Here is a 22,031-nt window from a genome sequence, read left to right on the forward strand (position 1 = left end):
ATAATTGGGTCACAAATTCTGAGCATCATCTGGGAACACTTGAAAAAATGGTTCTAAAGTGATTTGCATTTCTTTGTACATGAGCATTCTTGTCGTTCCACTTCAGAATTTGTCTCTCAATGGATGCCAACAATATAAACATAAAATATCTACAAAAAACATACAAATAATTACAAAAAAGAAGCATAGCCCCACAATCTAGCTGCAGCTTTTTGAACCAGTAGAAGTTTCTGAGTACTTTTCAAAGACAGCCCCGTGTATGCTTACGCAGAAATAAGTCACATTGCGTTCAGCCAGACCTATTTCATAGCAATTGTATTTTAAGATTGCAGCCTAAATGTCATGATAACCTTTGAGCTTGAGCAAGTGGAAATTGCATATACAAAATCCCCTGAATTCATAGAAAATGTATCACTTGAAATGTATCTATTCTACATCTTGTCTGTTTTCTTTAACATATATTGTTAGTGTCATTTCCCCCATATGAAAATGACAGACAACTGAAAGTATTCATTTCTGATCCAAAGAGCATCAATTTTACTCCTAAGGAGTTGTTGCTGTCAGCTACAGAAAAGGTTTAGTGAAGTGTGAAAACTGACATTGAGTAAATAAGCACTCATTTTCCTGGTGATGCTGTGGGCGGGGGGAGGGGGGAGGAATCCACGAGGGCTCAAACAAAATGTTTGGGCAGTTGAAATATTGAATGTTTCTTGTTAATTAAAACAGGAGCAACATGCCCAAGTAAATAAATTAAGTCTTTATTAACCATCTTAATTGAATCATTACCAATTGACTCTGCACAAATGAATAAGCCACAGGTGTAGTACCATGTCAGGAGGTCTTCAAACGATTCTTCAAAAATTGCCATCAGGTTATAGAAGCTTTATTATGCTAAGAAAGTTTTTCAAATTGAGCTAGTGTGATCTGAGTTCAAATGTTTAATAGGATGTCACACAGGGGCATACAGATAGATCTGTATTATAGTACATGTGTGGTTCCACATTTAAATGCACAGTAAAGTTCACTGGGTGACCTTGAACAGACACTGCCTCTCAGTCTAACCTACCTCACAGGTTTATTGTGGGTATTGAATGAGGAGCAGGAAAACCATGTATAACACCTTGAGCCCCTTGGAGAAAAAGGTAGGATATAAATGCAATAAATAAATATGAGACAGTATAGTAGCCAGAAAGCTTTGCGAGAAACCCATATTCAAACATTTAGTTGCAGAATAATACTGGACAAGTCACACGTTCCTATTATCAATTTCATAATTGATAAAAAAATTATGAACAGGGAAAAATGAAGATTGCAAAACACTGCATTCATTTGAATTGGTAGCGCAATATAAATGTAAAGGTAAAGGGACCCCTGACCATTAGGTCCAGTCGCGGACGACTCTGGGGTTGAGGCGCTCATCTCGCTTTACTGACCGAGGGAGCCGGCCTACAGCTTCCAGGTCATGTGGCCTGCATGACTAAGCTGCTTCTGACGAACCAGAGCAGCGCACGGAAACGCCGTTTACCTTCCCACCACAGCGGTACCTATTTATCTACTTGCACTTTGACATGCTTTTGAACTGCTAGGTTGGCAGGAGCAGGGACCGAACAATGGGAGCTCACCCCATCGGGGGGATTTGAACCGCCAACCTTCTCAATGGCAAGCTCTAGGCTCTGTGGTTTAACTCACAGCACCACCCGTATTTGACTAGGCATTTACTGTGCACATCCCTAAAGCAGCAGTGTTGGTTTGCACGGTGGCATTTTGCCTATTCCGGCCTCACTGCCATATTCTCATTGCTAAAAGACAGGATAGCAGAACTGGCATAGTATCTTGCTCATCCTATATATGTGTATTCAGACCTAAGCAACTGCCCAGAAGCTTCTTTTTGGTAATTATTGTCTTTTGTATTCATTTTCACTGTACTCTTAAGTATCATGCTATTATGTGTTATGCAGGAATTGGATAGAGGAATCAGTACAGAGCACTGTGTCTTTCCTTTTATTTTCCTATCTTAGCATACTAAAAAATCGATCTCTGGAAACTTCCTTGCAGTGAGCTGACATAATGTTGTTGTTGTTGTTGTTGTTAATGATTTAATTTATTACATGGCCTTCACCAGTAAGGATATTCTAGCCTTCTCCAACCTGATGCCCTCCAGATTTTTGGATGACGTACTGTAATCCCATTGCCCATACTGGATGGGCTGATGGGAGTTGGGAGTTCCAAACACCTGGAAGGCACCAGATTCAACCTGCTCAGATATTGGCTTGTTGGCAAGGAAGACACCCCTGCCTCAGGATCCTGCCCTTCCCTAGAACTTTATAATGGTCTGCTTCTGCTCAATGTGGCACTTTCCATTGTTCCAGAGGGAAAGGCCCATTTCCTTTGTTCTCTCTCACTATCCCTAGATTAGCAAAACAGCCACTATTTGCATATCTTCAAACACGCATGTGATTTTTCATTTGTTATGATCTCTTTTCTGGGCTCCAGCAACATAAGGAAAGTTTTGAAATACAGACTAGGAAATGCCTTCTTGTTCAAAATCATTCACAGCCAGTTGGGAGTTGTACTGGTCTCCTTCTGTTGTATTGATGAGGAGTTTAACCAGCCACTGATGCTATTTTTGCAAGCCAGCCCCCTCTCTTGTACTTCAAGAGAGTTGTACAGTACATAGTTTCAAATCCTGAATCACAATAACTTGGTTCAGAATTCAGCTGCACCTGAGCTGAGTTAGCAGCGTCATTGTTGGAAACTGCCTGGTGATTAAGACTGTCAAACAGAAGAACATGTCAAACTAAAACACAGGCTAATACCAAGATAATAATGCATCTTTGTTTATATCCGTAATTAATGCTGTTGAAGAAAGTATGCCGAAAAGCTTGTGTAAGCAAGGTTTATCTCTGTTGAATGAGATTAGCATTGTATGTCACCGTTTAAACAGTAATTGGTGCATTTCATTAGAACATAATTGAAAATGAGATTGATGCTTGTGCCATGCAATAAATAATCATGATAAATATTTTATTGTGAGCCATGATATTCAAGGTATGTTTACAAAGCACTTGGTTGTGTTTGTATTTTTATAGAATTCCATATGTATCATGAGCTGCAGTGATTAAGAAAGAGTCTCCTGAATGACTAATTTCTTTCTTATCCACCTCCTCCCTAACACTTTTGCAGAATAATTTGACCCCCACGAAGATGGCGGGGAGGGTTTTTGTCAACCTTCAGGGCAAAGGCAAATTCTAAGAACTCCTGGGTAAGGATGAGCTTACCATTCATGATAAGATACTGAAGATTTCTTTCAGTGTGGTGTAGTGGTTAAGAGCGGTAGTCTCGTAATCTGGTGAACCGGGTTCGCTTCCCCGCTCCTCCACATGCAGCTGCTGGGTGACCTTGGGCTAGTCACACTTCTCTGAAGTCTCTCAGCCTCACTCACTTCACTGAGTGTTTGTTGTGGGGGAGGAAGCAAAAGGAGATTGTTAGCCGCTTTGAGACTCCTGAAGGGGAGTGAAAGTCAGGATATCAAATCCAAAAAACCAACAACTTTGAAACTGCTTCAGGTAGTAGGAAGCTGACCTCAATACCCAGTGACATTCCCTTCCAATGTGAGACTGAATGTCCCTATGGAAGTACTGTAGAATGGCATGGCATCATCTCAAGAACATCCAGGGGGAAAGAGTGAATATGGCTCCTTTCCTTCCCTTCCTCCCCCCCCCAAAAAAAAACACACACCAAGAATGTTTGTGGGAACAATGTTTCATCCTTATGTGTGTTTAGCACTGTTAAGGTATGTCGCATTGTTGGTTCTTCCTCTTACGCGTAGGAGATTGATCCTTCCATTTCTGTGACTTTTTAAAGCATATGATGTGTGCGATGTATGAATGCATACAACACTGAGGATGCAAAGCAAACTAGAGTTGCTGCTTAAAAACAGGCATGATGGGCAATTAATTCCTAACCTTTTGTTCTACAGTTCCTAAGACCACTCCACTTCTGGATTTTGTTTTTGTAGCATTTGAAAGGATGCAGTGGAGCTGAACATCACTGAACTATTTCAGATTCAGAGATGGCTTTTGGCAGTTCTCACCATGAGACCTTGGATTGATGATTGTTTATCATATTTGCTAGTTGCTTTTCTTACAACACAACTCAAAATGATTTTCATTAAAACCAATTAAAAAAAACAATAAAAAAACAAAAGACTAAAAATTGTGATCCCACAGTTCTATTTGCCATCATGGCTCAGGGGTGGTTGAGCCAACAGACCCACCCCTGGATGCAAGAATTGACTGAAGCATCAACTGTGCAGTATCTCTGCATCTCAAACCAAAAACCTTTCCAGTCAGAATATGTATTTCCTATTACAGACATGTTATCACTCCATGGTAATCAAACAGTGAGGTCCAAATATCAGAATGAAAATGTATTTATGACTATAACATCTTCAAGCCAAAGGCATGTTGGTTAATTAACTTTTGATCAATAGGCAAAATTGTTGCATCTTCCTTTGAATGGGACTGGAGGAGATAATTGGTTCTTTGGAAGATGACACATAAATATCAGAATCACATTGGCATGTCAGTCTGGATAGGAAGCCCATTGATTTTAACAAAACAAAGATCACAATCCCAGGCTAAGATAGTAGTTAGTTGTCTGCAAATTGATTTGGCTGTAGGACTGTTTGACGTAGTTATTTACTAATTAAGGTGTGACATAGTTGATGATGTGGCTAATTTTCTGCCCAACGTGAAATATTATAGTGCCATTAGAAATAATTAAACACAGAAGAAATAATAACCCAGAGTTGCTGCAATGCATAGTTCAAGTTCAATGCAAAGTCTGCCTGGATTTATAGACAGATAAGATAGATAGATAGATAGATAGATAGATAGATAGATAGATAGATAGATAGATAGATAGATGGACAGACAGACAAACAATAATATTCCTATAGGCATAAGCTGATGAGCAGTTTAGATTAAAGAAAGCTCTTTATGGAATAAAGGAGATTTGAAATAGAAAGCTCCATGATAGCAATACATATGGTCATATCCAATTTTCGTATCAAAGTGCACCCATGGAATTAATAGACATGAATAACTTGTCAATTAATTCCAATAGGTCTACTCTAACTTATTCAGGTACAGCCCATCATCTACTATAGTTCATTAAGAACATTAGACATTTGAGAGGTTAATGGTCTCTCTTTCAAAGTATACTCCAATATTTAATTTTAAAATGCTATCTCACTTTTAAATATGGATTTCCAAAAAACGTTGAAACAATAAACAAAAAAACCAGAACCCCTAAAAAATAGCATAGAACAGCAACTCTAAAACTGGTTGAATGCCTGGCTAAATAAAAAATAAGTCTTAGTCTGGCATCTAAAAGCTATGAAGCTAAATGCCCCCATGAGTATCCCAGGAAAGAGAATTAAACAGGGTACCATCACTGAAAAGTTCCTTTCACCAATTGCCACCAGTTTGGTTTTATATGGTGATGGGGCCCAGAGAAGGGCCTTTGAAGCAGATCTTAACACATAGCATAGCATATAGAAGGCGGCAGCCCTGAATCTCAGACTGCATAGGAGTGAATACAGCACTTTGAATTCTACTCATAAGCAAATGGAAAGCCAGTGAAGCAGAACTGTTTTAAAACTGGGAAAAGGCATTGCCATTCCTTTCCTGTTACCAAGTCTCTTCACCTCACTGTGTAAAATAGATTCTTGCCAGCAACAAGTTGTCTGGATATGCCTAGTCTGATAGCAGCCTGCCTGCCTTTTATCTGATATACTGATATTTGATCGCTGGTCCATCTAGTTCCTTACTTACCTGCACTGACTGGCATTGGTCCATCTGGGATTTTAGACAGGAGTCTTTCCCGCAGTATATTGAGGTACCACGGCTTCAAGTAGGAACTTTCTGAAGGCAGGTCATTTGCTCTGCCAGTTGATTACAGCCATTCCTCAGTGCAGCTTGCCTTGCCAATGCCACCCTGCCATGGAATCAATAAGTGCTTATGAGTGCTTATGTCTGCAGGGTTGGGCCTCACCATTGTCCATAGTGAACTGAGACTCACCTGAACACACCCAGTATTCCTCTTTGTTTGCAAATTGCAAAAGAAGATCAGCAGAAGTAGGGGAGCTAGTCTCTCATCAAGGAACCCCTGGTAAAGTTTTCAAATAACCCATTATCCCCCCCCCATCCCCAAAAGGAAAATGATAATAATACTGGACAATATTTGATGGTTGTTGTGTAATAGTATTTAATAGTTGACATATAATGGCATTTTATAAGATCTGATAGATCACATACAGTGGGAATTACTAGTATTTAAGAGTCAGCAGGTTATAAGATTTCATATTAGAAGCCCATTTTAAAAAGAAAAAAAGAAAAATCAAGATATATCAGTATGTCTAACATAGCTGAACTTTCAGCTAAGAATTATTTTCACATTGAAAATATGAGTTCAAATTTTGCTTCAAAATCTGCCCTTAAATTTAAAAATGGGCAAAATTTAAAAGTTTGGGATGTGTTGAATATTTGAAAACATTTATTTCCTATCTACTTAGGAAAGCAAAGGAAGCACCATAGTCTGTGCTGCTGGAGGCAGATGTAATGCAGAAAATATGATCTTTGCTGTCCTCGTTTTGGAGTGATTAATGAGGTTGTGTATGATGCAGGAAATGAAAACTAGAAATCTGGATAAGTAATGACTGCTCCAACAGAATGAATTCCTCTGAAACTACAGAACATACTGATATGCTGACCTCCAATAAATTACACTGCAAGTTTTCAAACAAGCTAGGAAAAATAAAGTTTTGCTTTTTTGTTGATGACTACTTCTGCAGAGCTTCAGTGATAATCTGAAGGCACTTCCTAAGGAGGTACATGGTTGCCACTGGCTGTTTTGATTTAAGACTGCAATGTCCTAAACATGAATTTTAAAGATTCTGGGAAGTTAAGCAGAACTTTTTGCACTGCTGTTAAGACTAGTCATGAAACAGTAAGACAGGCAGATAAACAATGAATATGCTTTGATATTTGTTTGGTGGATCAGGATTCACAGTTGGGTTGTACACCAACCCAATTTAGATCACCCAGTAGCATCACTGCAATTTTCCCTTTCATTTTTTTAAGAAAAGGAAAAAGAGAGGAGAAGAAAGACGTAGACGTTAAGAGAGTAGGGGAAAGAAAATGGTGAATTATAGAAAAATGCAGTATACATATGTAGTATAAAGGACGGAGGTTAGAGCTAAAAGGGAGGAGGTTCTAGTCTGAAACTACTACTCTAGTCTGGGTTTGTTGTTTGCTGTTTGTTTTTCTATTTGCATTTTGGTTAAAAGATAAAATGCTAGGTATAATAATAAAAAAGGAGAATTTCCTGGATGTCAGGATCTAGTTTGGGGCAAGAACTCTTTGGTGCAAGAACTCCAGCAGAGATTTAAAATCACAAAATATGCAGCAAAGTAAAGTGTGGAAATATAAACTGTTAGACCTTTAAAATACCCCCTTCTAAACTGATGCAAACTGGTGTTCAGAATGCCACATGCCTTCTTACAGAACAGTAACATGAACGAAATGTACTGTAATCTGATACAAACCAAACACTAGATCATGTTAATGTGACAGACGTGCACTCTATAAAGATAGGACTTAGTCACAGATTCGTTGTTAGAGAGGTGTGAAATGCAACCACATCAAAATGTGGTTTAGTGGGCATGCTCTTTAGCATCTTAGCATCAGGTCGTAATGGAGCCTATTAAATTCAAGGAATACATATAGTTCTCTATTACAAACAAGTTTCCAGGAGAAATAAATAAAGGAAGTAATATGAACCCTTCTTGATGTTTCAGACTTGAGTCACCAACACGCTTTCTGGTGATGGAGGCTCCCAAGGGAGTTGAAATTAATGCAGAAGCTGGCAACTTGGAAGCTACATGTAGGACAGAGCTGAAGCTGGAATCCAAAGATGGAGAGGTAGGTAGAACGCTAAGTAAATCTCCAAGTGAAGAATCTGGGCCTTCCATGAGGGCCTTTTATTTTTAATGATTGTTGTACAGTGTGCAGTATCTTCAGGTAGTTTGTAGGTTTAAAAAATGGGATGACGGTGTTCACTTAAGCAATTCTATTTAGCACTGCAGCTAAAAAGAAGTGGTAGGTTTAGCATGTGTGTTAGAGCTCCTTGTAGGAATGACGGAACTCATTGTATGCAGACTACATTCCTTCTATACAGAATGGCAAGGTGATTCATTAGTTTTAAAGTGCTGGGATAATAGCATTGGTTGTGTGAAACAGATTTATGCAGCTGTAAAAATGTGCAGTACTACTAAATTCTCTTCTTCCTTGTCACTTTAAAGTGAGATTTACTTGACTAGCATAATTAAATCTTATATCATGCATTTTTCCAATGAGGAGCACTTAACTCACCTGTATTGATTTGTAAAGCTGAGCATCACTTTCCTATTTGAAGGAAAGGAATATGTCAGAACAAACCTTTCCGCTGTTGAAGATGCTTAAAGAGTCTGGGATTATAGCTCAACCATTGTCCCCAAAGTATCTCAGAGTATTGTTCATTAAGGGACTTATTTGTAAATCTGCTATTTAAGAACTTATAATGTGAAATGAACATTATTTTAAATTTTTGTTTTCTTGTTCTGCAAAAGGTAGAATGCTTGATTCCCACTTTACAGCTCAGAGATAACTTTCAGAGAAAACAACACATGTGGCTCTTGATGCTTAATTTGAGAAATGAAACTTATTAAAGAATGTTCCTTCTGGCCTAGATGCCATTCATTTTATTTCCAAATGTGTGGGAGGTGGCTGCAAATATTCAGGGGTGAGTGGAGATATGGGGGCAGTCTACAAATATTCAGAGAGTCCCTCAGCCAAAAAGCAAAAAGAGGTACCAAAAGTGGCTCAGTTCTCTAGTTCTGGGAAGCTTAACTTCCAAACTAATTTCTGATTTTTTTTTTAATGTTTCTGAAATTTAACATGAATATAATAAGTATGCTCTACAGCTGTCCTTTTAGTGTGCTGGCATTTTATTAATTATCCAGCCTGGTGCAGGTGGCGTTGTGGTCTAAACCACTGGGCCTCTTGGGCTTGCTGATCAGAAGGTCGGCGGTTCGAAACCCCACAACGGGGTGAGCTCCCATTGCTCTGTCCCAGCTCCTGCCAACCTAGCAGTTTGAAAGCACACCAGTGCAAGTAGATAAATAGGTACCGCTGCGGCGGGAAGGTAAACGGCATTTCTGTGCGCTCTGGCACTCATCAAGGTCCTCCGTGCGCCAGTAGTGGTTTAGTCATGCTGGCCACATGACCCAGAAAACTGTCTGTGGACAAACACCGGCTCCCTCGGCCTGAAAGCAAGATCAGCACCGCAACCCCATAGTCGCCTTTGACTGGACTTAAACATCCAGGGGTCCTTTACCTTTACCTAATTATCCAGCAAACACAACAAAATGCAAGAGGTGCACAAAACTTAAACTAGCTCTGGGAAATAATTGCTAGTGTCTGGTAAATGTGAATCCTATATCCTATCCACTATTCCTGCATTCATTGGAATAGAGAATGATGCAGCACTTTACTCATTTGCCAGACAGTAGAAACGGGAACAATAAGTTCTGTCTGTATCTACACATGAATTGGTGAATGCAAGATTTATATGGAGCACGAATAGTGAGTGGCAGACCAATACTATATGTAACTTTTACATAGCATCCAGATATACAAGATTATACTATAGATCTAGCTGACTTTATTCGTGTAAAAAATAAGCTGGTGTGTGTATGTGTGTGTTATAGAGCGAACTTCAGTCAATTCCCACTGAACGTTTTAAATCGAAGGGCCGACAAATCCATTTCAATGCTAATTTATTTTCTCTCTTCCTCTGCAGATAACGTTGGAGGCTGCAAATATCAAACTACCTAGATTGCCTCTGGGATCCTTCTCCTCTACCGGATCCAGGCAAAAAATCTACGAGCTTTGTGTGTGTCCCAACGGGAGGTTATTCCTGTCTCAAGCAGGAAGTAGTTCCACCTGCCAGATAAAGACAAGTGTCTGCCTTTGAGAGAGACTGTTTGTGACAGGCATAGCTGGCAGCACAAAGGCCTTTTTTGGCCTCCCAGATAGCAGCTGCCAACTATTTTTACTAGAACACAGAAAGCCTATCAAAGACTTTTGTGTGCGTGTGCGTGTGTGTGCGTGTGAATATATAAATATATAGATATATATAGATATAAATAAATATATATATCCTTTGTGTAAAATGAAGTTTCAGTACAAGAAATTCCAGGGTGACCCTCTTTGTGTAGCATTTATTGCTCCCACATCAAAATTTGAAAATGTGCAAATTGGATCCAGATCGTTCCAGGAGTATTCAAATTGTGTCATAGCAAGCCTCTATCAGTCAAGAAAATGCTTTCAAGCCTTTCCAAATTTAGTTGTACCTTACACATGACATTTTACCTGCATGGAAATAGGGGGGGAGGAAATATGTCATTTAACAAGACTGCACCCATGTTTCATCTGCCACATGTACAGATACTTGGCTCTGCAATTATGGCATTCCATTGTGTCTATGAAAACTAGACTGGTATGTGATCTTCACACATGATGATGTACACAAGGTTCCTATGTCTTTTCTACTCCATGTACACTTGTGTAGGTACAATGTCATGTGTGAAATAACCCTAAGATAAAGACACACCCCCACCTGAAAAAAGGCAGCTCAGCTTGTACCATTCCTTCTCAACCTAGGCCTGAAAGTAGAAACATCAAAGGCAAGGAACCAAACAAAAAATGTTCAGAAGAATTATCAATCAGTTAAATACCCAGGAGGAACTGTGAGGAGGTGAGTTGCATTGGTACCTCACTTCATAACCCATAATAGGCTCAGAAATGTTCAGACAGTAGGATATCACAATTGTTTAACTGCTGCCTTCCCCTCCTTAGGGGATGTCACCCCCTTCCACTTTGAGAACCATGGTTTTGGTATGTAGAAATGAGATTCTCTTGTTATTTACAGTCACTTCAAAGCAAAGAGTAAACAGCCCGGTTAAAGACTGCATGATGAGACAAGCATCTCTGATTATTATCCTGCCATGAAAATCCATCAGATATGATGACAAAATTACCTACTGCTTAGGGTGCTCCAAGACACCTGTGGTTAAATTACACACTGTTCATTTTTAATTAGAAGCAAATATTGCAAGAGTGGTGTTCTGCAGCACTCTCCATAATCCTAGGCCTGATAGCAGCCACCTCAATGACATAAAAAGGCCCCTTCACATTTTATCTGGGTGAAGGGATTCAATGCATTTAAAGGGCCTCCGTGTGATTGAGTGCCCTTGACGTTGTGCCCATCTTCCTGGCTCTGCTCCCAACCTCCATGTGATAGCGTGAATGGAAAGCTGGCAGTGCTTGTGGAGAGTCCTCCACACAACCAGTAGCCCTGTGTTACTGGGACTTCCAATCACATGGAGCACTGTTCATAAGTACATCTGGCTTAAGAGGATTCCTCAGTGCCTATAGGTAGGAGGCAGAGCTGCGAGGACAACACAAAGATAACACAGATAGCACATCAAGGAAGCAAATAACTGAGTCATATCAGTGGAGGAGTTAAGAGTTGCAAGCCATTTTATGATAAGCTGTAAAGTCCATTCAAGATATTGTTTATGAGGGCTAAAGGCCAGATGGACAAGCATGTGGTTGTAATCATGAAAAGGAGCACTAGGATATATTCTCACACATTTGCCTGAGATGTGTCCTGGCATTTCTGCCTCTGTAGCCCATGCACAGAGAGCGCATGACCCATCTCATGGGTGCATCTTCAGGAAAAAGCAATTGCTCTCCCATTTCAGCAGGAGTAGGAAAAATTGCTCCCATGGAAGGAAGAAAATGATTCAGCAAAGGAGAACCTTGTATTAATAATGTTCAGCTTTCAACTATTCCAAACATGCTGCTCTCAGGACCATTACTGTCTACAGTGCAGATGACTAGGGAACTAGAATAGATTGTGCAAGTAGCATGGGATGGGATGTCCATGTGACCCACAGCAAAACATTTTTTAAAAATAGTACAGAAAGTGCAGAGAAACTATTAATGTCAGCACAAAGCAATCTGTTTCTGATTAAAAGGAAAGATGGCCACCTTACATACAAAAATACAGGAAGAAGACAACTGACAGGTGTCTGGTTCGCCCTTTGCTGTCAACATTTCAGTTTCTGAAAACAAAAGCATTCCTTAGTTTCTGGAAATGCTTTTTTATTATTACAGTACTGAATGGGAATATATCTGATGGAACTTGGCAAAGTAAAGGGTCCATGTCTTTGGGGCCCTTTGGCTAGAAAGGTGGTATATAAATGTGAATTTTTAAAAACAAGTTAACTAAATTAATGGTATAAAATGTTGTGGGGCGAGCCATAGATAGTCAATGTCTTTTTATTTTATTTTTTTGACAGTTGCACTATCAGAGATGCTTATTTTGAAGAAGTTTTTTAGTGGTTTGCATTGGTTATGACACAGTCAGTTCACTGAAAAGCAGTACAGTACAGTGAGTTCCCTTCAAAGCTGAACCCAAGGGTCACTTCCCTACAGGAACTAGGGAAAGGGTGGTGATGTTGGTCTGTTGTAGCAACAGCAACAAAGAGTCCTGTGGCACTTAAAGACTAACAAGTTTTTTGTGGCACAAAAAACTTGTGCTGCAATACATTTTACCACAGGACATTGTTTTCTCTAAGGGAATCCTCTATGAAATGGAACTATTAACAGCATCAAAAATCAGATGTATCAAGAGAAGGGCACACAATTTATGAAAAATGGTTTCATAAATAACTCCCACATACATTTCTGTAATTTATAAAACAAAAACATACAAATATATTGGAACCTATACAAAACCCTAAGTTTAAGTAACAGCTACACTTATAGCAACCTTGTTATATCTTCATTTAAGTCATTTCCTTGAATTTCTTTGTGGGCTAGAGAGCACTAAGAACTTGATAGCAAGACTGATGAAGTCAGTTTGGAAGACACACCCACTCATTTCAATGATGCTTGGATTAAGCCATTACTAAATACTGTACTTAGGTGCTTCAGGTTAGCGGTAAATAAGGCTTGAAGACACCAGTGAAGTGCACTTTTGGTGGAAGGTGAAATTATAATATATTTACACTCTTAGGTATGCACTCTTAGGTATGTTTACACAGAAGTAAGTCCCCAGGTATTCAATGAGGCTTATTTCATAGTAAGTTTGTTTAAGACTGCAGCCTTTAGTGACACTGTTAGACTTCAAACCTAACTGAATGGCTCCTGTCATTAATATTATTATTTTTTACCTGGTACTTAAATCCAAGGGGGTCACCCGGGATAACCATTGTATTGGGACACAGGACTATACACCATCTCTGTTCAAAGAGGGAGACTTGTGCCTATGCCTTAAGTCAATGCACTCAGCAAGGAGAAGCACATCATACTTATTATTGAAACTAGTTTTATTTGGCGTGTTGGACTGAAGAGAATGATGGGGTTGCAATCTTTGAGAGATGAATGAGAGCTTCTAAAGCAACATGAAGTAGAGTCACTAGAAATTCATAGACTATGGGGCACCTGGAAAAAATCCACATCTCTGACATGTTTTAACCTGGGTATTGAACTCCAAAGCTAATCCTGGAGGTCTGACTGAATCTTCAGAGGTTTTGGGGGTATTGTGGTAAAAAATTCCCTTGTTTTTCTTATTGAACAGTGATCACATGTAAGGCCATTTCATTAAGGAATACTTGTCAGGTTGATAAATGGGCTCAGCACTGCAAAGAAAATATACATATTGCCATGTAACAGAGTTGTTTGATCTTTTGTCCCCCCATTAATTTTACTGATAATGAAACAAGACAATGAAATTAGGTTCCTTTGAAATGAACCATTGGTGTCTTTAGGTTTTTGTGTATTTGTTTCTGAAGGGCTTATCTTTCTGAGAGCTCATTTTTTATGTTAATTTGGGTCCTGATCTTGCAACTTTAAAGCTACAAATTTAGTTACTGCCTGCACTTAGGTAGTTGGGCTTCATCATATGCAGAGAGGAGGTAGGATGTTGGAAATAAGAATCAAATATCTTTTAGATAGAGATGGGGAACCTGTAGCCCTACAGATGTTATTGGAGTTCCCAAAACCCCAGTCAGTGTGGCCAGGGATGATGGGTGTTGTAGCCCAGAAACATCTGGAGGCTTGCAGCTTCCCCATCCATGCTTGCTTAATTACTGGTCCTAATTTATCTTATACAGGGTGAGTCCTTTAAAAGAGGCCCCATGGATACAGAGTACACATGTTCCATGGGGCCTCTTTTAAAAGACTCACCCTGTGCTAGCATGGGAGACCTTTACAGCTTGCCACCAGTTCCACAAATAGCCACCCTGCTTACTACAAAAGGCAGCTGTTAGCAACTATTAAAACTCTCCTTTGCTTTTAAAAACAAACTGGGTACAACAGGACATGGTTTGACACATAAGCACCTCCCATTTCCTCCCACTCCCCCAACTCTTTAGAACCCGACAAAAGTCAAGCATGAAAGTTAAGGACGCTTAAATCCTCAGATTAGGGCTTATGCAATAAATAAACCTCTGCTGGCTTTGGAATTTTACTCTGTAGGCAGACATTTCTGAACAGCAATAGTTTGGTGTGACAAGAAGCCATGCCTATAAATATTGAGTGCCATACATGTGATCTAATGATGAAACAGATCCTTGTATCATGCAGGTGTTGCCCGTGTTATGGACACTTTAGTCAAATCAGTCATGTTTTCATGGGAAACATTATTTAAAGAACATCTATGACGTGTACAAAAATGAACCCAGGCATTGTGTTGGAAAGATAGATCACAAGCAAAAAAAAAAAAAAATTAAAAATCACTGTGCCCTATTTATTGCCTTTACCAAAGGAATAACAAAAAAAATTACAGCTATTTATTTCAAATCTCAGTTGTTAAAAGAATTTGTAAAACATACAGGTCTCTGGTGTAAGTATATTGTAGCTTTTTTAAAAGATAAAAGTATAATTCTGTATACAAAAGTATATCAGATTTTGGTAACTCACAAATATCTTCCAATGTAAAGTTTGGAAGATTATCTGTGCCGGTGGAAGCATACTGGCAACATGGTTGTGATTTTTTAAAAATGTTCTGTAGATGGACACAACTGAGACCTGTATGTTTTAAGGTACGTTTACACTATTGTTTTTGTTATCAATTGTTTGTTATTCTGTTACAATATTGGCTTCTCTTTGTGTTCTATCCTTTCCACTTCTGGTGTTAAAAGAGTAGGCAGTCTTGTGGGAAATGCTGCTTTAAAGGGACTGCTGACATATTGTCACTTGGGGAGACAACACAGGGACTGGTCACCAGAACAGCTGTCTGCATTTTCTGTTTGAAAAACTTGTGCATTTAATTTCCATTTAATGAACAGAGGTTAGTGGGCCCTGCGGTATTTTTAGTTTATTTTTATTTTTTTCAGCTTCATGTTCATTTTCACGGCATAGGTTATCCAGACACTGTCCTCACTCATATCTCAATAACGTAATTTCTCAGTTTTCCTCCACATTGGGATTTCTCCCAGATCGCAGTTTATCTTTATCTCTGGTTGCCAAGGAGAAGCAAAGGTGGATACTGAACCTGCTTGCACTGAAATCAATGTAAGATATACCATCGGCTTACATGCCTGTAGTAGATATCCCAGGGATTTTCTCCATCAGGATTTAAGATCTGGTTCTTGGCCTGATTGTCACAAGTAAAGGGAAATGTTGTCATTGACCTCAAGTCGTTGCAATATTACACCTCTTGCATTACAGCTGCCTCTTTCTGAAATACTTAATAGACTTTGCTGTTATATTCAGCACATCTTAAGCTGCCATAATTGCTATGGATAAAGATAAATGCTCTTAATTACCATGCCAACTAACCTTTTATGGCTTTCAGAGCATGGTTTTATACCTAGAAGATGTTGTGGAAGGCTAGAATCAGCTGCCTTTACAGCAGCAACATTGAAAACAGATTGCATTACTTTCTGGCTTGGTTTGATTCAGCAACAAATGGGTTGGATCCAGACTTAGTCACATTTAGAGTATACATATTGCAATCAATGCGACTTAAGCTAGCATTAGATAACTTAAGATCTAGTGATCTGAATGGGTCATCTCTATGCATGTCTAAATCTGTATCCACCCCAGTTATATGCCAAGTTATATGCATGGACATACATGGGCTCCAGGCTTCTCTAGAAATAGATGTACTGCTGTGAGAGGAACTGTAATATGGCAGATTATATGTATTTAATAATGCAGCATGGGACTGTCCAAAACTGACATTATTGCAGACATAAGCACTTTATGGATTCAGTGAAGAAATAAATTAAGCTTGTTAACTATGTCAGAGGTCAAAGGTGTGACCCACAGGTTCTAAAACCTCAGAAAGCATCTCCTAGGTCTCGTGAGGCCTCAGAGATGCTTTCCGAGGCCTTGCAAGACCTCTGAAGTTGTGTGGAGGCCCTGTAGTGTGGGTGCTGAGCACCTACAACAACATTTTTGTTGGCCACTCAGAGCCCCTTATAGTTGGTGCCCCTAGGAAGTATTTATTTGTTAGCCAGCTTAGAGCTCAGTGGGCTTACACTGAAGTCCTTCTCAGTGTTTCGTATACTTGGGTCCCCAGCTGTTGTTGGACCACAACTCCCATCAGCCCTAGCTAGCGGGACCAGTGGTGGGAATGATGGGAGTTGTAGTCCAACAACAGCTGGGGAACCAAGTTTGAGAAACACTGTATAAGATGAATAGATTATGGACTGTTGCGGCATGTTCACAGTGAGCTGGCCTTCAACTCATAGGGTGAGACCCACTAGTGGGTTGAAGTTTAATCCTAGGTGGGTGACAACCACAGCTACCAACATGGTGCAAGATTAAGAAATTGGTCCCCAAATGCATGTTTGGGTTAAAAATGGGTCTGGAGTCTAAAAAGGTTTAAGATATCTGATCTATGGTTCCCCTGACAAGCGAACCTGGCCACTGTATGTTAAAGTATCAACATGTATTTGGGTGTGTACTTTATTTGCATTTGGGTACCCATGGGCAATTGCAATGATCCTATTTGAACTAGATTCCCTGTACTATTTGGTATAAGAAGGGGGAATGGCTGTCTAAAAATATTTCACCCTTTCGTTTGAATAACCCATTTAATATTTTGCTCTTGGTTTGGTTGGGGAAGATTTTACCTTTTCTGGCTTTTGGAATCTCTTGAGGCTTTCTAAATCTAAAGAGTAGTAAACTTGCCCAAAAATCTCTTCCTTCCTTTTGGTGGAAGAGGTGACTATGTAACACAGCAGGCCTGTATATCTATGTCAAGGGGAAGGGAGGTAGGCTGAAATTTCCCATGCAAAATCTGTCAAAACTACAGGGATGTAAAATCTCTCGGAAATTTAATTTGACTGCTGCAGATGGTATTCCGCTAGGAAAACCCAGCAGCACTGCCATGTGCTGGAAATGTTTCATGTTCTTGTATCAGAGCACCTTGTCATCTTTTGCTTCAAATCTTTTCTTGCTAGTACCATTGTTTTAGCAGTAGCAGCATGTAGCCTTTTCAAAGGAGAGATGAGACATCGCTTAATTTCTCTTTAAGAAGGGTGCATTGTTGATCATTTCGTGATCAATTTTAGTTTTCAAAGAAAAGGTCCACTAAAGAAGAATTTAAAATAATTTCCTTGCCTTGCTGTTCATTCTGCTTTGTTTTTCTGCCAGAGTCTGTAGGCGGCAGGAGGAAAATAGAAAAATGTTACATTTGCATAGTGCCCTGCTACCAAACACTTGAAATAAACATGCACCAACTTAGAAAATGGGCTTGTTAAAAAATGTAAAGAGGCTCTGGGGCCTTTCAGAAAGTTCCCATAGGATGAACTATTTCTGCATTTCCTCTAACAATAAGTTTGCTGCATAGTCTGTGGCAGGCGCATCTTTTGTGTTGTTACAGGAATTTATTCTACATTCGTGTGTGGGTTTTCTCCCCCCCCCCCCCTGTTCTAAAACCTTAATCACTGATAAGAGATAAAATAGTCCAAGGGTTTCTGCTGCCTGAATGTATTACTGCTTTCTAAAGCAATGCTATTTCTATGGGCTTCAACAAGATTTTTTCATAGCAGAACAGCATCTGTAACACCTCTGAGCAGCTTTGGTTTTTGAAAAACCACAACAATGTATCTCACACAAAAAAATAAATGGGTGGAATTCTATTTTTCATACAAGATTGGATAACAAGAGTCCATAGTAAAGACATTGCTACATTTCTCCTTCCTGCAGTTTCATTATATAATTATCTCTCTCTCTCTCATATATGAGAGAGAAAACTCTTAGGGTTTTTTATATGCTAACAAGGAATTAGCATTTTTGTTAAAAGAGTGCCTTTTTCTTGGCCATTTTCTGAGTTTGCAGCCACCAGCTCTAGCTAATTTTAGTTGGTCTTACAGATGCAAGAAATCATTGATGCTTTAGCGGTATATTAATGATGCCCCAATTATAAGCATAAACAGCCTAAATAATATTAATAGCCAAGGCAATTGCTGTTCAGTTTTCTCAATATTGCCATCTTACACCCATCAAGCAAGCCTCAGTATCAATGCAAAAGAAAGTTATTAAGCTGAACTGCTAAATGGTATTTGTTCATAAAGTATGCATTCAGATGGGCAAAAGGGTATGGGCTTTTGAGGCAAGGGACAATTTAGCAGCTATGGTGTGTTTAATATTTCTCCCACCACCCCACACCACCCTCTTCTACTGTATCTAAACTGTAGCCATGAAATATATATTTTTGAACTGGAAGTGATACTGCAGTCATGTAAAACACAAAACACCATTGACTCAATGTGGGGGCATGATCTAGATTTACACAGGCCAAAGGTCTAATTCAATACATTTTGCAGTATTTAACAGCAAATATGGAAATATTCACTATTTTCTCTCTATTTACACCACGTACAAAACAGATGCGATCAAAAGGATCCACAGTCAGATCTCAAACATTTTGCAGAGCTGGAAATTCTGATTTAGACCAGAGTAATGGGATTGGGGGGAGGGCTTCAGACTTTACCCCTGTACCATTTTCCCATTCTAAATCTCTCCCTAAGCTGCTATTGGCTCCATGTTAGCATAATGTACATAACATTATAGAGGTAACTGCAAATTTCCCACTGTATAGGCCAATAGCAGCTTTGTGGTACTACTTAGATCAAGAAAACAGCAGCACAAAGGAAAGGTTAAGCACAAACTTCTACAGTACTCCAGTTAAAAAAACGAAGTGTCCCTCCAGCTGCTTTCAAGTTGCTGTTTAAGTCAGAAAATCACATCACAGATATTTTGCATCACTTGTTTCAGTTCCCATATTTGTATATTTCATTGCTATGTGCTTCCCCCCCCCCCAAAAAAAAAACCCCTGAGATGACTAGGTAAATGATGGCCAGACTACCTTAGTGTGCCACAGCAGCACCCAGTACCAATGTGGCAAACTGTTTTTTTACTGTTCTGACGGCATATTCATAATTGGCTCCTATTAAGTGTTCAAATGCTATTACCACAAGTCAACACAGATTTAGGTGTACTTTAACTCACTTAAATCAGTGGGCTAAAGTGCACATAACTTTGTTAAATTGTGGCTAATATAGGTCTAACATTAGAGGACCTGAAAAAGAACTACGGCAAGGTTTGAAAGCTTGAATTTTCTAACCCATCCAATATTTCTGTATCTTCCAATACAGTCCAGGGTCCCTAAGCTGCTCTTAGCTGATAAAGTGGCCCAAAAGGAAGCCTTATATTTAGCCATGCATCTTCAGGTCTGGTCAAGTTATCATTTCTTCCCTATTAAAATTTTGCATCTCTTCACTACCCATTAAAATGCTTTAATAGGAGTTCAACTGGGAATTGGTAGATAATCCTTAAGAGAGGAAAATAAATCTGGATCATATGTATGATCATATGATACAGCATGATCCATGCCCTCACATAGGGTAGGGAACCTCTAACCCTCCAAATGTTTTTGAACTGTGATTCCCATAATCCCCAACTATGCTGGATGTACCTAATGTGTGCTGGAATCCAGCGGCCTTTGGAGGACACTATATGCCCACTCTTAACCTACCATGACTACACAGTTGTAGTGGGAAGAGGGGGAAAGATTATTGAGCCCATGACCGCTTAGTTGTTGGTTGAGTGCAAGCACTGGGACCCTAAAGTGCACCTGTCATTACTGACATTGCAACACATGCTCTGTGTTCCCCATAATAAGAACAATGGACCTGTCACAACTTGCTATGGGATTGCTGGTGGGCTCTTGCTTCTGAGCAATAGCCAAGTAGATTGTAATGCACCCATGGTTGGTTGCATTGGGCCAAGGGTGGGGATGGCAGTTTGGATTTGCTGAGTTTCCTATGGAATCCTCTTTCATTTGCACAACTCTGCATCTGTGGCAGCAGATGGATCCTGCCATTAGTTTTCTACTGCTAAGTCCTTAATAGCCGCACCTAAAGTAGTTATGTTCAGTACCATAACATTTACTCCCATTGGCATATTCTCACCATTTTTAAAATCAATTCTTTCCCTACATTTTGATGCAACTAATCTTTTAAAAATGTTTATGGGAGTAATCTAAAAGACTCAGATCTCTCCATGATTTTATTGACCCAAGTCCATTTTTACAAACTGCCCTCATTTAGCCCCATATAGATCTTAATAAAATTCCATTGTGATTTTGTATGGATACATTCATTTACAACCAGAGGCATACCTAGGTTCCCTTGCGCAATGAACTGTATCGGCAGCAACCACCCCTGCAAGGAGCTGTATCAGTGCCCCCCATCCCTTGCCCTTGGCAAGATTATCAACACCCTCCACCCAGAAAAATGGAGGAGTGGGCAGGCTCCTAACCACTCTGAGCCAAAGGCTCAAATCTTGCACCCTTGGCAGGGACCAACTTGGCCAATCTCTAGGTATGTCCTTGTTTACAACCCAGTCCTCAGCTCAGCTGAACTGAGATCTCAGGATTAATAGTCTGTTCAACTTAACTACATTGCAACAATTTTCACACATAGCACCATAAGGTAGTGTGGGGTTTTTGTTTGTTTTTTTCATATCTATAACATCAGTATAAATCCTATAGTGGATAGAATTAACTATTTGTTTTAAAAAATTGCTCTCTGCTTACTGTTCTGTGTTGACAGCCTTTACATATGTGCACAAATGCCAGGCGAGAGGTTCAAAGGCGCTTTTACGATCACACCTGAAAATGCCCTCAAGTTCTTGGCTTAAATCAAGGAACTAATCAGGAATCTGTGGCCCTCCAGACATTGACGAAAGCAACTGCATCATCACTGATCTCTAGGGCTGGTGGGAGTTGAAGGGCCGCAGTCCCCATCTTTTGCTTAAGCTGAAATATAAAAATCTGCAAATAGAAAGAGTCTTGCTGAATCAAATCAAAGGGCCATTTAGTCCAGCATTCTGTTTCCAACAGCAGCCAGCTAGGAAACTTCTAAGCAGAGCCTGAAGGACCTCACATGCTGTACATTCCCAGCATTAGCGCCCAGAGGTTTACTGCCTTTGAAGAGAAGGATGTTGCTTTGAATAGAGCTTTTGGAGTTAACAGCAGCAACCTGGATGCAATGTCCCTGGAGTGGAATGGGTCACAGCAGGGGTGAGGAGCCTGTGGCCCTCCAGATGTTGTTGAAGCTTAACTCCCATCAGCCTCAGCGACTATTGCTAGTGGTAAGGGATGATGGGAATTGTAATTCAGCAACATCTAGAGAACCACAGGTTCCCCATTTATGGGGCTAACTGTCCTAAACATATGCATTCCACAGGATTCAGTGGGGCTTCCAGGTAAGTTTGCTTGTGACTGCAGTATTGGAGTCACTTTCCCAACCATAGCTACAGCTTATTTTAACAGCTTGCCTTGTCTGGATACTGGTGCTCGGCATATCATATAACTACTTGTGTTGATCCACTAAAATG

At 39.7% G+C, this 22,031-nt stretch overlaps 1 protein-coding gene and 1 long non-coding RNA gene across 3 annotated transcripts in view; one reads left to right on the forward strand and one right to left on the reverse strand.

Moving 5' to 3' along the window:
• Positions 1–13,714, forward strand: part of SGCD (sarcoglycan delta) — a 371,321-nt gene extending 357,607 nt beyond the window's left edge. For both annotated transcript variants that reach the window (XM_077924624.1, XM_077924625.1), the window contains 2 exons: positions 7,862–7,985; positions 9,904–13,714. In XM_077924624.1, the coding sequence (XP_077780750.1) occupies positions 7,862–7,985; positions 9,904–10,077 (298 nt within the window). In that variant the 3' untranslated portion in view covers positions 10,078–13,714. The remainder of the gene's footprint in view (positions 1–7,861; positions 7,986–9,903) is intronic.
• The window catches only part of LOC144326980 (uncharacterized), a 63,649-nt gene that overhangs the window by 30,968 nt on the left and 10,650 nt on the right, over positions 1–22,031 (reverse strand). Inside the window, exon 2 of the long non-coding RNA XR_013391933.1 lies at positions 3,279–3,446. This is a non-coding gene — a long non-coding RNA (uncharacterized LOC144326980). The remainder of the gene's footprint in view (positions 1–3,278; positions 3,447–22,031) is intronic.

Source organism: Podarcis muralis, chromosome 2 (genome assembly GCF_964188315.1).
Source record: "Podarcis muralis chromosome 2, rPodMur119.hap1.1, whole genome shotgun sequence".
NCBI lineage: Eukaryota > Metazoa > Chordata > Lepidosauria > Squamata > Lacertidae > Podarcis > Podarcis muralis.